The 15,577-nt window shown below is 37.5% G+C and overlaps 1 protein-coding gene across 1 annotated transcript in view; it reads left to right on the top strand.

Moving 5' to 3' along the window:
• PSME4 (proteasome activator subunit 4) overlaps positions 1-15,577 on the top strand; it is an 88,072-nt gene that overhangs the window by 61,493 nt on the left and 11,002 nt on the right. The window contains exons 30-42 of the mRNA XM_032215808.1: positions 57-110; positions 742-871; positions 1,610-1,691; positions 3,593-3,746; positions 4,069-4,138; positions 5,424-5,549; positions 6,456-6,608; positions 7,714-7,818; positions 8,229-8,320; positions 12,639-12,770; positions 12,948-13,156; positions 13,308-13,393; positions 14,549-14,677. Of these exons, the coding sequence (XP_032071699.1) occupies positions 57-110; positions 742-871; positions 1,610-1,691; positions 3,593-3,746; positions 4,069-4,138; positions 5,424-5,549; positions 6,456-6,608; positions 7,714-7,818; positions 8,229-8,320; positions 12,639-12,770; positions 12,948-13,156; positions 13,308-13,393; positions 14,549-14,677 (1,522 nt within the window). The remainder of the gene's footprint in view (positions 1-56; positions 111-741; positions 872-1,609; positions 1,692-3,592; positions 3,747-4,068; positions 4,139-5,423; positions 5,550-6,455; positions 6,609-7,713; positions 7,819-8,228; positions 8,321-12,638; positions 12,771-12,947; positions 13,157-13,307; positions 13,394-14,548; positions 14,678-15,577) is intronic.

Genomic DNA, 15,577 nt, shown 5'->3' with positions numbered 1-15,577 from the left:
ATATATTGTCTTTTGCTGAGATATGTTAATACATAAATGTTCTTTTTCTTTTTTAGAAATTATGAAAATTTGATAAATAAGCTTCTAGATTGTTTGAATCAAAGAAATCTGTAAGTATGAGAATATCTTTCTCAAAATGTGATTCATGTGTTTATTTTTCTGGGCTGTGAGTTAGCAACCATTAAGAAATTGGTAGTCACCATTCAGCTTTGACTGCAAGAAGCTTTCCAGGGAGTTGAGATGACATCATTGGAAAGGACAGGACCAACTTTGAAAGGCTTTGTGGAGAAATAATTTATCTATAACAAGAATAAAAAGCACTTTGGAAACAAACCATGTTTATCTTTAAAACCCCCTGCCATGCCCTGAAAAATAAGTAGTATTATACTGCTTATATTCTGTTGCAAAATGGTTGAATTTTTGCAGTATGGTTTGGTGATGGGGGAGATGGAGCAGTATTAAAGATGAAGAAGAAAGTGATTTGACTCAGAAACCCCTCTGTTTCTTATGACCACTTCTGAGAACAAAAATAAAACAAGAAACATAGTGCTGCAAACATGGTGTCATTTTGTTGCTGAATGTTGAGTGTCTGTGGGACTTCCCAGGCAGTGAGTTGCCCATTTCAGGATCATACCATATCCCATTCCCCACCCAGTTCAGTGAAAATTCAGTACTAGATTTAAGAGTTATGCCTTCCAGATTTTATTTTGTATAATTGGGGACCCTTTTTCTTTCTTCCAGCCCTTGGAAGTTTGAGCACATTGGCATTGGTTTCCTCTCCCTACTTTTAAGGGATGACAGAGTGCTACCTGTAAGAGCCATACATTTTTTTGTGGAATGTCTCAATCATGATGTCTTGGTGGTTCGCAAGGTAAAAGGTTAACTGGTTTAATTATAGTAAAAGTTGTTTGCGGATATTGACTCCATTATTCATTTCTTAGAGTGGATTCAAATGTGCTTTCTTCACATAGCAAAATATTTGTTTTTGATCTTATGAATAAGTTTCAGTGCTTCCAGAGTACCGTTTTCTTTTTAAATAGAGTTTGCTTGAGATGTGTAGACTTTTCCAGAAATGTGTAGGCTGGCAGGGTTGCCAATTCTCACAGGGAAATTCTTCAATGAAATACCATCCATTTTGCAAGCACAAATCATATTATTTGTCTACATAGCTTGCAGTCTTTGATAGACATTAGTTGTCCAGTCTTAAGTAAGGGATTTGTTTCTTATCACCTACTTAATTCTGAAGCTTTCTGTATGAGCAATGGCTTTACCACCAAGTTAAACACCCTTCCTTAAAAGACCTTTAGACAACTTTTTAAAAACTTTTAACATATTGAATTCCACATATTTAGGAATACTTTTAGGACTGTAAAGATCTAAATGCTTATACATAAACACTGTAGATATTAGAAAATCCGAATCTTTATGTTGTTCTAACTTTAAAAAATATATTAAAACATTTATATGCTGACTATTTCAATACATAGTTGAACCTTACATATAATGTTTTTATATGTAGGAGGAAAGTTGTGATAAAATTGTGCCATCTTAACAGGATCTCCTTTCATTTGTTTTAAATTTAAATGAACTAACTCATTTTTCCATGTAGATGGCAATCTCTGCTGTGGCTGGTATCCTTAAGCAGCTGAAAAGGCCCCACAAAAAGATGCTCATCTGTCCTTTCCAAATCAGTAAGTGCACTAAAGAAAAACAACTATCTTTCAATAATGATAATTTAAGTTAGTTAATATTAAGGGAAATATGAGCTAAACATCTGTTAACTTGCAGTTTTGGTATCTGCCATCAATTTCTTCTGCTAAATGTTTCAATTATGTTATTTCTTTTTTAACTGACCACCATATCTACTTCAAATTTAGTTGATTTTCATAGTTAATAACATTATTTTTTCCATTGGCATTAAAATATTGAAGTGCTGCATCTTGGAAGTATTCTATTAATTGGAGAGAGAAATAGTGGAATTGTTGGTACTCTCTGAGTTTGTTTGCTTTCAGACATTTTATGGTTTATCTCTATGTGCCTATTGATAGCTGATTTGTCTGAATGGGAAGTTTCAGGAGTTCCATAGTATTTTGGGATTGGTATTCATCTGCCACTGTGATGCCTATGGCTGTAATATAATATGTTGATTGTTTCTAAGATGTTTTCAGTGTATCCAGTTCCAAATCAGAAACAGCCAACAGATTTACATCCACATTGTACCATCATAGTACACAAATCAATCAACTCCTCTTTCAAGAAGAAAAAAACAGATATAATCTGCAGCTATAATGTAAGGAGTATAACAGCCACTATGTAGGACAGATAGGCAGAAAATTAGCAAGATGTCCATGAACCCAGCTAGCAGTTAGAAGACGTGATGAGAACTACTTGCTTACAACACACAGACAGACTTAACCACAATTTCAACTGGATAACTGAGCATCTTAGATTAAGCCGAATCCAAAAACTATAGAATTCCTGGATACTTGACATTCAAACAGCTCTGCTATAATAGAGATAAACTACATCTACATACAATTCAAAAGAGACAATAAAAAAGCTAAAAAGGAAACAAAAAGACCAGATTACATTGTCTCCAGCAGCCAACACCCAGATAAATAGGGTTAGCACCAGACAAATAAGCAGAAAACAAAAGACTAATCAAAGAACTACCAAGGAGAAAACCACATCCCCACTAACATTGCAGGGCACTTTACATAAACAGGAAACAAACCCCACACTTACTTGCACGGATGATGTTACTTACTTGGCCAATGAAACATCTACAAGCAAGAAGCCAAGCTCTGAGAGCACCAAGGACTCCACAATTCTATCCACAGCTACAGATATCTCTTCTATTGGAGATATTAAATAGTCAGTCCTATGATTTGATTTACTTAAATTTGCAGGCTGTGAGTTTGTTTGTAAGTTGTTTATGTAGTCTCCTGTTCCTCAAAGTCTTATTAAAGTCCTTAGCCTTTATGTGTGAATCTTCAATTCAGATGTTTGTAAAAAGTTGTTAAAGGGTTAATCCACTACTTGTCAGCTAACTGACTTTCAGGATCCTGCAGTCTGTTTTCTAAACTGATAACATATTTTCATAATTTTAGTTCTAGAAAAATGATGTAAATAAGAATTAAGAACTTTTTATGATTGAAATCATTCTTGATTGTTATCCTTGAGTACAGAAATGGCTGTTACAATTTTTCCTATCAATTACCTGCCAAATATCAGCTTCCCCAGCTTTCTAAGCGTTTATCTTATACCAAGGAGGGATGAACAATCTATCTTATAGCAACTAATTTGTAGAAAAATGACCATTTTAATGGGTGTTTTATTGTGGTACTTGTTTTAGTTTTAAGAGTATTAGTTAACATATTTTGGTTCCTAGTGAGATTATACTAGTTATGTTGCTATTTGAAACAGATGCTTCATGATTTTGATTGTTTAAAAATATAAATTGTTCAGAATTGTGTGAATTAGTGACAGCTGGTAGTAATTGTGGACAGCAATATGTCCTGAATGAAAATAGGAATATCAAGTACTTACTGATAAATTTAAGAAAAAAGGCATTTTTGTCTTTCACAAATAGGTGGATCCCCACAGCCTTCTAATATCCAGGCAGGTGACAGATCCGATAACCAATGGCTGCATTATGAGAGTGCTAGTTTACCAAAGACTAAACAAAGTTGGGAGGCCTGCCATTTTGTGGAAAAAACACATTGGGGATACTACACTTGGCCTCAGTAAGTATTGGCTTCTGTCCTCTTGCCCTCTACTATAGTGTGAAAGTCAGTAGAGTCACTTCACAGCTTTCACTCAAGTTGCCTTACTGATGCAAACCTTGTCCTGCTTATGCTTGATTTGCTAGAGCAGTCATTTATTTCTTCCACATATTAAATCCTTTACACTTTCTACATTTGATAATATAAAGGTTAGAAAGATGTGACTCTGAATTTGTGCTTGCTAAATTGTGACTTGGAAACAGTGAACCAGGAAGTTGTATTTTTTTATTTTGCCTTTCAATCTTGTTTTAAATTGTCTCATTTTTTCCCTTACGATTTCTAGAAATATGGAAATCTATGCTTCTGCAGAAGAGCAACCAAAACTTGGGAGGAGTAGAAAGGAACTTTCAGAGGTGATGTTATATTTTTAAAATGTGCTCACAATTTCTCTTGGTCTGATATTTCATTTTCAGCATATACTTCCCCCCCTCTTCGTTTTATAACAATGATTTACCTTAGAATGACTTAAATTATTCAAAGTTATCTGAACTGCAGAGTACTGAAATTCAAATGCACATAATAATACATTAATAGAATCAATTATGTGTTTGGATTGTAGTGCTTATATCAAAATGCAGTATGAAGATATTCTTATGTGAGTCGTCATAGATGTATCTTCTGACTCTTTACACCTTTGTGCCTCATATATAGTGATACTGGGAGTGGGCGGCTTACAAATGCCAATAAATTGGAAATTGGATATTTTCTGTTTGCCTGAAATCTGTTCACACAATGAACAGGCAGTTAAAAAGTAACAGTGTTTGGAGAAATCATGTGGTTTTGCATACATGTGTCAGGTATCTACATTAGGAAAAATGAAATTATTTTTGATTTTTTAAAAGTGAGAGTTAAATATATTAAGCACTGGTATGATACTAAACCATTTACCATAGCAGTGATTTCTTTTAAATATGATTTCCAATTACCTGAATTCCTAACCTGGATATTGTTCTTGTTACCATTTATATATGGAAGTTTTTGATTGGATTCTTTCCAGAAGATTTTTTTGGGGAGACGGGCAGGCAGTGTTTCAATTTATCATAGTGTCACACTGATTTCTGTAGCACATTAATAAGTCCCTTCTCAGGTCAAAAATTCTTTAAATTGGGAGTAGGAAGATGAAGTATAAAAATATTCAATTTTAGTTTTCTATAGAAAATGAGATCATATTCACAATTTCAAATCTGTATGTTATGGCCAGTTATTTTGGCCATGTCTTGTGGAGGAAGTCACTGGAGAAAGCAATTATATTTGGAAGAGTTAGTGATAAAAAGAAACCAGCCCTCCAAAGAACACAGTGACTGGACATCATCAAAGCTGACACCAGCCATAGCATTAAAAAAACCTCAAGTAGTCCAAGATCAGAAGATGTGGAGAGACCTGGTCGATAAAATCTCCTAGGAATCTGAGTGGATGATATCATCATCACCACCACCATAGAAAACGATAGCATGAGGAGTTCTAGGGTTGACAAAGAACAGTTTGTTCTTGCAAGAATGTATCAGTTATACATTTTTTTCAGGTTTTCTGATCTAAAGATTAATGTATCTAATTATGGGGTCCATATATATTTTTCCAACATAGATATGGTAAGCAATTTCTAATTCTGTTTATATTATTGTTCATTTTATTTTGCAGGCAGAACAAGTCATTTATGATCACTTTTCTGATCCTAATTTTGTTGAGCAGTTAATCAAGTTTCTTTCTTTAGAAGACAGAAAAGGAAAAGATAAATTTAATCCACGGAGGTTTTGTCTCTTTAAGGTAAAATGATTGTCTAATATTTTGCTTCTTTTTTAGGAAATATGTTGAGCCATGTGTAAAGCTGTTTAACAAAAAATCCATGCGGTTAAAAGCCTTTGTGTTTGTTCTTCCACAAATATTGTTCTGATTCTGGAGTTTATCAAAATTTTATCTATCATAATTTATGAAAAAGTTCTGCCTCAAGTGCCCTTCTTTACACACTGTTCTTTCCGGCTTGTATACAGGCAGAGTTTTCCATTCTGTCAGGATTGGAGAATTATAGTTTAAAGGCAGATAAGAGAAGATAATAAGAAAGTGTGATGAACTGCCATGTTATTGAAACCAATCCATCATATTCAGTGATGGATTCAACCTTCTGTAAGACTTTCATAACAAGAGAGCCATTTAGAATGGTGTTGTAAAACTAACATAAAAACTACCTTCTTACATATAACATGCAAGCACTCATTTGTTCATTTACATTACACTTTGTTTAGCTTGTGTTAAGGCAGTAAGGTTTTCTGATAGTGTTTCATTGCTTTATAATTTTCCTCACAGCTTAATAATCAAATTTTCAGACTTATGTGGAATTGTAGAAATGTGGTTTACAGATTATAATTTAGGGACAATAGCAAAATGTGCTCCCTTTTTTTCTAAAGCTCTTTAGTGCTTTTGCTTAATAATAGCTTGTATATCATTTAATTTTGAAAATGGTAGCCCAATTATGATAAATTGTATTAAAAAGGCATCAAATATATGCAGAACACTTGTGACTTGAAAAAATTCCTTCCTCTCTAGATATTGTTGATATTCAACATTTTAAAACATATTTATCATTTTAGAACAGTTAAATTAGGTTTATTCCTTTGTGTAAATGTAATAAGAAGCATTAAGGCTTAAAGTCAAATTTGTGTGTTATTTCCCTAGGGTCTGTTTAGAAATTTTGATGATACCTTCTTACCTGTATTGAAACCACACTTAGAACGTCTTGCTGAAGATTCCCATGAAAGTCCTCAACGCTGTGTGGCTGAAATTATAGCTGGTTTGATAAGAGGATCTAAACATTGGACTTTTGAAAAGGTAGAGCACATTTCTGTGAATTTTGCAAATATATTTGATTCAGATCTTATATACAACAGAATTATGCTGAATTACTGAAGAGAAAAAGTATAATGTTTTCCTTTGCCTGATATAGCAATAGCACTTAGACTTATATACCACTTTATAGTGCTTTACAGCCCTCTCTAAGCGGTTTTGCAGAGACAGCATATTGACCCCAACAGTCTGGGTGCTCATTTTACTACCTAGGAAGGATGGAAGGCTGAGTAAACCTTGAGCCTGGTGGGATTTGAACTGCCGAACTGCTAGCAGCCGGTAGTCAGCAGAAGTGGCCTGCAGTACTGCACTCTAACCTCTGTGCCACCAAGGCTCATATAGGTGGTTTTCATGTATATAGATTGGTCTGAGGGATTTATTTCATAAATACTTGAATATTTTATATATCTGTGTGTGTGGTCCTTGATAGACTTTTTAAAAAAGGTTATTTATGACCCATCCTTGAAGTTAAGACTGCTGCATCAAACCAGAATCATATGATCCCTTCCCCCTACTTCTCACACACTTTAATTTCAAAGTTGGGTCATGAGTAACTTTTTTGTTAATCTGTTGTAACTTTAAACAGTCATTAAACAACATTTTTAATTTGGATGTTTATATTGTTTTTATTGTTTAAAATATTTTTGGTATTCTAATTGTAATTTTTTAAAAAATTGTAAGCTACCCAGAGTCATTGATTCAAATGGGCGGCTATAGGAATTAAACAAACAAACCAATCCAAAGGCTCTCTCTCTCTCAGTCCCAGGAAGCAGGCAACGGCAATGGCACTTCTAAGAAAACTGTAGGACTTCTCTAGGAGCAAAGATTGATTTGAAGGCACACACACACATATGTTTGAAATTAGGGTTGTTTAAACATGGAACAGATATTTCTGTCTTGCTTTCCAAACTACAGTATTAACACAGCCTATGCTTTCAGTATGTGGTGTTTTTTGGTTCCTCTAAAACTAAGCTGTATGAATTCTGACAGAAATAGACTTTGCCTATATGTGTTCCATTCTAATAAAAACAAAATTGTTTGGAATTACAGGTGCCATGTATTAATACATTGTTTTTCTTATTATGTATAGGTGGAGAATCTCTGGAAAGTTCTCTGTCCACTTCTTAGGACAGCTTTATCCAATATTACAGTAGAAACTTACAATGACTGGGGGACATGTATAGCAACATCATGTGTAAGTCTTGTACATTATTTTTCACTCTGCCAGGTTATGAAAGCATTCTCTAGTCTTCTACTGTTGGTTTCATCCGTGAATACGGGGAAAATATCCTATACTTTTGACTATTCTAATTTTAGTTTTTATCTAGAAAGAGGAATGGAAATTCTTTTATGATGACTTGTTACATTGATTATATATATATGTATGTTCGGAATTCTAATACTGTAGAGGTTTTATAATTTTTTATACAATCTTGAAGAATGTTTTGTGGAATTTATTGAAAAAAACATAGTTATGTTGCAGAGTGCACTGTGAAATACATTATCAATGTTTGATGCTGAATTGTCTCTCAGCAAGTTACATTAAGATTTATGTTTTCAGGAAATGATTTTGCCCCTTTTTCTTTAAAAAAAATATAAATATAGGAGAGCAGAGATCCCAGGAAATTGCACTGGTTGTTTGAATTGTTATTGGAGTCTCCACTGAATGGTGAAGGAGGATCATTTGTTGATGCATGGTAAGGAAAAAAAACATTTTCTCATTTATTAGTCAAAGTATATAGCAATAGCTATATGCTTTCCAGAGCACGATATCATAGTCTTTTGAGACAAGGATGCCAATGATAGCAATAGAACATTTATTTGTGCTTGCTTTGCTTTTAACCATATTATAATAATCAGAATAGAAGTTGAATAGCCATGCATACAGCCTGAAAAAAGTGAACAAATATATAAATATATGTAGGTTTTTAAGAAGAGACTTGACAGCTACTTGTCTCAAATGGTATAGGTGTTATCTAACAAAATGAAATTTAATGGTGAAAAAAGTAAGCTTCTGTATTTAACCAAGAAAAATCAAATGCAGGTATAGGATAGGTGATACCTGCCTCAATAATAGCAATTGTGAGAGGAATCTTGGAGTCCTAGTGGACAATCATTTAAATATGAGCCAGCAGTGTGTTGCAGCTGACAAAAAAGCCAATGAAGTCCTAGGCTGCATTAACAGAGGGATAGAATCAATATCACTTGAAGTGTTAATACACTTTATAATGCCTTGGTAAGGCCACACTTGGAATATTGCATCCAGTTTTAGTTGCTACAATGTAAAAAAGATGTTGAGACTCTAGAAAGAGTGCAGAGAAGAGTAACAAAGATGGTTCACCAACAAAAGTGTGAAACACTTTTCCGCGCTGGCAAAACCATGGACGTCTAATTCGCGCCGTCTGAAGCGCTAAGCAAAATGCGATACTAGCACGCGGACATCTGTGCACCGACGCAATCGCGCGCAATTCAACTGTCATCTATATAAAAAACCTGTATAATAAACTGCATGGATATTTCTGGCGGCCGGCAGTAAAGGGAAGCTTGCGAAGAAGAGGCGCAGCCCGCCGTTGCGTCACGTCTGCTGAATCCTCCTCTTCCCTCTCCTCCCTCCCTCCCTCCCTCCCTCCCTCCCTCTCCGGATCCTCCTCCCTTGGCTCGCCTCGCTTTACAATGACCCGAGGAAATCTGGACGCTGGCCTCCCGCAGAATCCTAGCGGAGATCAAACCCCCCACCCCAGCACTTCGGAAAGAGGGGGAGCGCGGTTTCTGTCCCAGCCTAGCAGTCCTCCCGCAACACTCCAGGTGTTGCCCAACTGCCCCTTCTCGCGCCACCCCTCACCCCTCTCCCGACCCTATTGCCCCCCACCCACCCCAACGGGACTGGAGTTGTAGAATCCCGACCTCTTGATTAACCCTTCTCCACCTGCGCCCAAAGCCCCTTTTCTCCGTCATAGCGGGCTGCAACCTCTCCCTCCCCATTTCCTCCTGCCCTTCATCCATCCCTGCCCCCTCCCTCCCCGACACCTGTAAACACGCAGCTTGCCTTTCCCCTTCGCGACGAGATGTGGGCTGCGAGTCTCGCTCCTTCCGTCCCCCAGTCTTCCACCTGCCGGGAACTTCCCCGATCTTCTTCGTCCCTCGATGCTAGGCAGGAGGGGCACAGCTAGACGGCGGCGTCCCATACCCCACCTCTCCGTGGCTCCCCCCCTCCCTCTCCCCATCCTGAAAGGTACACGCTGCTGCCGCCGTTGAAAGAAAAAAGGTAAATGATGTTCAAGTACCGGATCTGCATGTTTTTCAACCAGCTGAAGCCAGATATGTTTCTTCCTTCACGCTTTCATCGGCGCGTGTATATCGACGCATTAATGTGGGCGTGCTAATGAGGTCACTTTCTTGTTGGCACTTATTTGTCGCCGCTATTTTGTCTAGCTTGCTTTTGGCGGGTCATGCAACAAAGATGATTAGGGAAATGGAGGCTAAAACATAAAGAATGATTGTAGAGATTGGGTATGCCTAGCTTAATGAAAAGAAGGACTAGGGATGACATGATAGCATTGTTCCAATATCTCAGGGGTTGCCACAAGGAAGAGAGAGTCAAGCTATTTCCAAAGCACCTGAAGGCAGGACAAGAAGCGATGCATTGAAACCAATATATTTTTCGGAGTATAAGATGCACTCCCCCCCCCCAAAAGTGGGTGGAAATGTCTGTGCGTCTTATATAGCGAATATTTCCAAAGCCCTATCCCCTGGTTGGCCCCCACCCTTCAGCCGTTTTCAGTGTCTGCGTGTCACGTTTTCAGCCTCTGCACACTCCATTTTAGACCCATTTCAGGCTACTGGGATCGCCACAACACATCGCTGCCAATTGCCACCTCCACGCATTGCGTTTTCGGCCTCTGCATGCCCTGTTTTAGACCCATTCCAAGCTGCAGGGATCGCCATAGCACATTGCAGCCAATCGCCATCTCCACATGTTGCATTTTTGGCCTCTGTGCGTCATATTTTCAGCCTCTGTACACACCATTTTTGCTTCCACATGTCATATTTTCAGCCCATTCCAGGCAGCGTGGATCGACGGCGATCCCCACCACCTGGAACGGGCCAAAATGCGACATGCAGACGCCAAAATTGGGGCCTATGCAGGCCAAAAATGCGACTTACAGGGGCTAAAAATACAGCACACAGAGGCGGCAATTGGCGATGATGTGTGGAGGCCAAAAACACAATGCACAGAGACCAAAAATGCTCAGAGAGAGAGATGTGCTGTGGCCTTCCCCGCAGCCTGGGACAGCTGATTGGCGGTATTCCAGGAGGCCTATCCAATTAGCTGCTCGTGCTGAATCAGGCTGCGATAACATGCTGAAGCTGACCAGGCTGTTTGCTGTTTGCCACAAGGATGCTAGCCATACTGATGGATGCTGGTAGGCAGAGCCAGAATTTTTTTCCCCCTCCCCACAAACTAATGTGGAGCATCTTATATGGTAATCACGGAGAGAAGCAGCCTAGAACTAAGGAGAAATTTCCTGACAGTTAGAACAATTAATCCGTGGAACAACCTACCTCCAGAAGTTGTGAATTCTCCAATACTGGAAATTTTTAAGAAGAGACTGGAAAACCATTTGTCTCAAGTGGTATAGGGCCGTGATGGCGAATCTATGGCAGGTGTTCCACTGGTGGCACATGGAGCCATTTTTCAGGGCATGCGGGGCATTGCCCTATCAGCTGGCCAGTGTGCATGTGTGCTTGCCAGCTGACTTCAGCCTTCTTTTGAGGCCATTTTTCGCCCTCTGGAGGCTTCCTTGAAACCTCCAGAGCGCGAAAAACCAGTCTTACGGGCAAACTGGAAGTTAAGGAACATACTTCTGGTTTGCTCATAGGGCCAGTTTTAGCCCTCAGGAGCCTTCAGGAGGCTTTCCTGAAGGCTCCGGAGGGCAAAAAATGGCCCCACGGACAACCGGAACGCCCAGTTTGCTCATAGGTTTTTTTTTGCCCTCCGGAGCCTTCAGGGAATCCTGAAGGCTCCTGAAGGCTCCGTAGGGCTAAAACCAGCCCTACGAGCAAACAGGTAGTAAGTTCCTGAACTTTTTTGCGCTCCGGAGGCTTCAGGCAAGCTCCTGAAGCCTCCGAAGGGGAGGCTGTTTTCGCCCTCCCCATGCTGCTATAAAGCCTCTGGACCTGGGGAGGGCGAAACAAGCACGTCCAAAATGGAGGGGGGGGGAGTGCACATAGCATTATAAGTGTGGTACGCCCGCACACGACCCCCCCTGCGCTCCCCCCGCTTTTGGCATTTGAGCCAAAAAAGGTTTGCCATCACTGGTATAGGGTTTCCTGCCTGAGCAGGGGGTTGTACTAGAAGACCTCCAAGGTTATTTTTTTATTCTTACTTCAGCAGGAAGTTGAACTAAAAGACTTCCAAGGTCCTTTTTGATTCTGTTATTCTGTGATAAGTGATTAGAGCACACTATTTAGGTGGCTATGGAAAATACGCTTAAAACTGATGTGCTTAGAAACATTTTAAGCAAAAGTTGTTGACACCCACTGGTCCTGATGTCTTTATATTTGTATCTCTTGGTCACCATCTGAGTATAGTTGATAAAAATCAGCAAAAATTTTCAGGTAGTTAAGCATTTACAGTTACTGTTATATCAGGAGATGGAGATTTCTTCCTTTAAGTGTACACTACAGTGACAGAGTTCTATGCATTTACACTTATATGTACATGTAAAACATTAAACTGCTATGTACAAGATAAATACTAATACAGGTTATAACTCAAAATTGAATAGTTAATTTGCTTGATGTAAGTTCCGATATGATCAACTTTTTAAAAAATACATGGCTTAGTGGCTAATTAGCTCATTCTTAACTAGCTAAACATAGAATGGCTGTCTTTTATGAACAAAAGCAGGGTAAGGAATTTGGATTTGAATTTGCCCTATCTTTGCAAAAGATGGAAGTCCACTTTTGAAGGCATCATCACTTCACTAACTTTTTCTTCTTTTTATCTTCTAGTCGTCTGTATGTTTTGCAAGGGGGCCTTGCACAACAAGAATGGCGAGTGCCAGAACTGCTGCACAGATTGCTGAAATACCTAGAGCCTAAGCTCACCCAAGTTTATAAAAATGTCAGAGAGAGAATAGGAAGGTTAGTATTAAGACTATACAATATCAGATATTTACCAATCTTTAGATATCCCAGAAAATTGTCATTTTGTTTATATGTACTCCAGAAATAAGAATAAGGAAAAATGATTTGGTTAGTTTGAATTCTGTCTTTAAGGCATGAAACTAAATTAAAAGTGTGTTCTTGTGTTTTATGCAGTGTTTTGACATACATCTTCATGATAGATATTTCTTTACCAAATACTGCACTAACAAAGTCTCCCCGTGTCCATGATTTCACTTCTCGAATACTTGAAAAACTCAAACCTCTTATGGAAGTGGATGAAGAAATTCAGAATCATGTTTTGGAAGAAAATGGAGTTGGAGAGGAAGATGAACGAACTCAGGGCATTAAACTACTGAAAACTAGTAGGTGCTTTAAATGTGTGAGAACCTAATTAAATATTCCCTTGTACTGAAATGCCATTTAAAGGAAAAAATTGTTCAGAAGACATGAAGTTGTATTTTGTTCTTTGTCTTTTAATTGAGATCTGTGCTTGTCTTTCTTTTTACTTGGCAGTTCTAAAGTGGTTGATGGCAAGTGCAGGGAGAGCTTTTTCTACAGCTGTTACAGAGCAGCTCCTGCTTTTGCCATTGTTTTTCAAGGTATGTAATTTAATGTATAGCTTCATCTGTTTAGATGATAAGGGTGATTTCTCAGTAACACTTAACATTTTAATAATGAATGAATGATGCTTCATTTAAACAAATAGCATGTACAGAAAGCCAAGCCACATAGACAATACATTACACAAATTACATTAAATGTTTGAATTGGTTGCCATTTCGTCTAAATATTTGCTTATTCATTTGATCCATAACCTTTGAAAACACTGCAGGGAAATCTTTTAAAGATTGCCACTTTAGGATGTAGACTTCCAGCTGTTACAAGTCCTGCTCACATCTGGTTTTAGTTTCAAGTCTATGCAAAAATGTTGCTTACTATGGAAATTTCAAAACATCCCAGACACAATAAAAATATAATATTTGAGAATGCATGTCTGAAATAAGGTGTTTTGCTGGTACCTATTAGTATAGCCTTTCTTTTTAAATCTCTTCTCATGTAATTATGAGTTTCCAGATTTTGATTGGATATTTTCATATTGATGGATACCTGTGTGAATTAACTATTTAGAGTCACTATAGTTAAAAGCTTTTTAGCTATATTTTAATGACATAATAGTTTGAATTTCTTTCTGCATATTGCACAAATATTGTATATTTTAATCCATCCCAGTATCACTAGTCCTTGATTTAGAACAGTTCATTTAGTAACCATTCAAAATTACAACGGCACTGAAAAAAGTGACAGGATTGTTTTCCATGCTTACAATCATTGCAGCATTCCCATGGTCATATGATTAAAATTCACATACTTGGCAATCAACTCATATTTATGACAGTTGCAGTGTTTCGGGGTCATGAGATTACCTTTTGCAATCTTCTGCAGGCCAGATTCAATTAATAACCGTGTTTTTAAATTCACTGCAATAATTCACTTAACAACTGTGTCAAGAAAAGTCATAAAATGGGGCAAAATGACTTAACAACTGTCTTGCTTAGCAACAGAAATTTTGGGCTGAATTGTGGTTGTAAGTTGAGGACTACCTGTATAGCATTTTAGGAGTTTTCGCTTCTGTATTAATTATATTAGTTTTCTTAGAGAGATTAAATTGCAGTTTCCCAATGTGTCTTGCATTAATTCAGTTTTAAGGATCAAGACTTAGTTGTTACTAATCTTTCATCTACTTGTTTCCACAGATTGCGCCTGTAGAAAATGATCATAGCTATGATGAATTGAAGAGAGATGCTAAAATGTGCTTATCATTAATGTCTCAGGGATTGCTATATCCTCAACAAGTGCCTTTGGTACTTCAGGTGCTAAAACAAGTATGTGATGCTTTTTAAACTAATATTTTTAAACAGCATAATTAAATATATTTAATCTTGTGTTAGTAGATTTTTTAATATCAGTGCTTAAAAAACATTAGCAAATATATTTGATCTAAATACACAAGAGACTGCAAAAAAATAGTTTTTATTAATTATCATATCTGAATTATAATAGAATATTGTATTGAATATTGTACAGGGAAAACATATCTATGGCATAAATTCTATGGGTTTTAGTCAGGGGTGGGTTCCAGTTTCTGTTACTGCCAGTTCGCTCAGGGACGTGCTTCCATGCGGCGCGCTTGATGCGTGCTACTCGCACATGCACAGTACTAAAAAAACAAGGCGCCACCGATAGAACCAGTTGGGAGATGTGGCCAGCCAAGTTACTACCTACTCAGCCGAACCAGTCAGAACCGGTAGGAACCCACCTCTGGTTTTAGTGCATTTCAGCTAGCTATAAAAAATAGAGACCATCTATAGCCCAAATCATCTTGTCTGACTTCATAGGATCCCTGTGATAATGAGATTGTAACTCAATGAATAGTTTGGGACATATTATATAATAATAATAATATAATTATAATACAATTCCTTGTGTGTCCAATCACACTTGGCCAATAAAGAATTCTATCATATTCACATGAGTAACCCAATGTAAAATTATTAAACTTTTCTGACAGGAATGAAACAATTCATTTAGTTGAATTATAATAATGGACAAACATGTCCTATTGAAGTCAAATCTCTGTTTTGTGAAAACGGCTGTCCTTAGCAGCAGGAAAATAGGTTATTTTAAACAAACACTTAGACAACTACTTATCACAGGTGTGATAAGACTGGAAAAGGAATCATGCTTTGCTATTCAGGTTGCCATGATGTAATCCCAAAAATGGT

This window comes from Thamnophis elegans, chromosome 4, assembly GCF_009769535.1.
Source record: "Thamnophis elegans isolate rThaEle1 chromosome 4, rThaEle1.pri, whole genome shotgun sequence".
In the NCBI taxonomy this organism is placed as follows: domain Eukaryota; kingdom Metazoa; phylum Chordata; class Lepidosauria; order Squamata; family Colubridae; genus Thamnophis; species Thamnophis elegans.
This window is presented reverse-complemented; position numbering and strand designations above follow the sequence as displayed.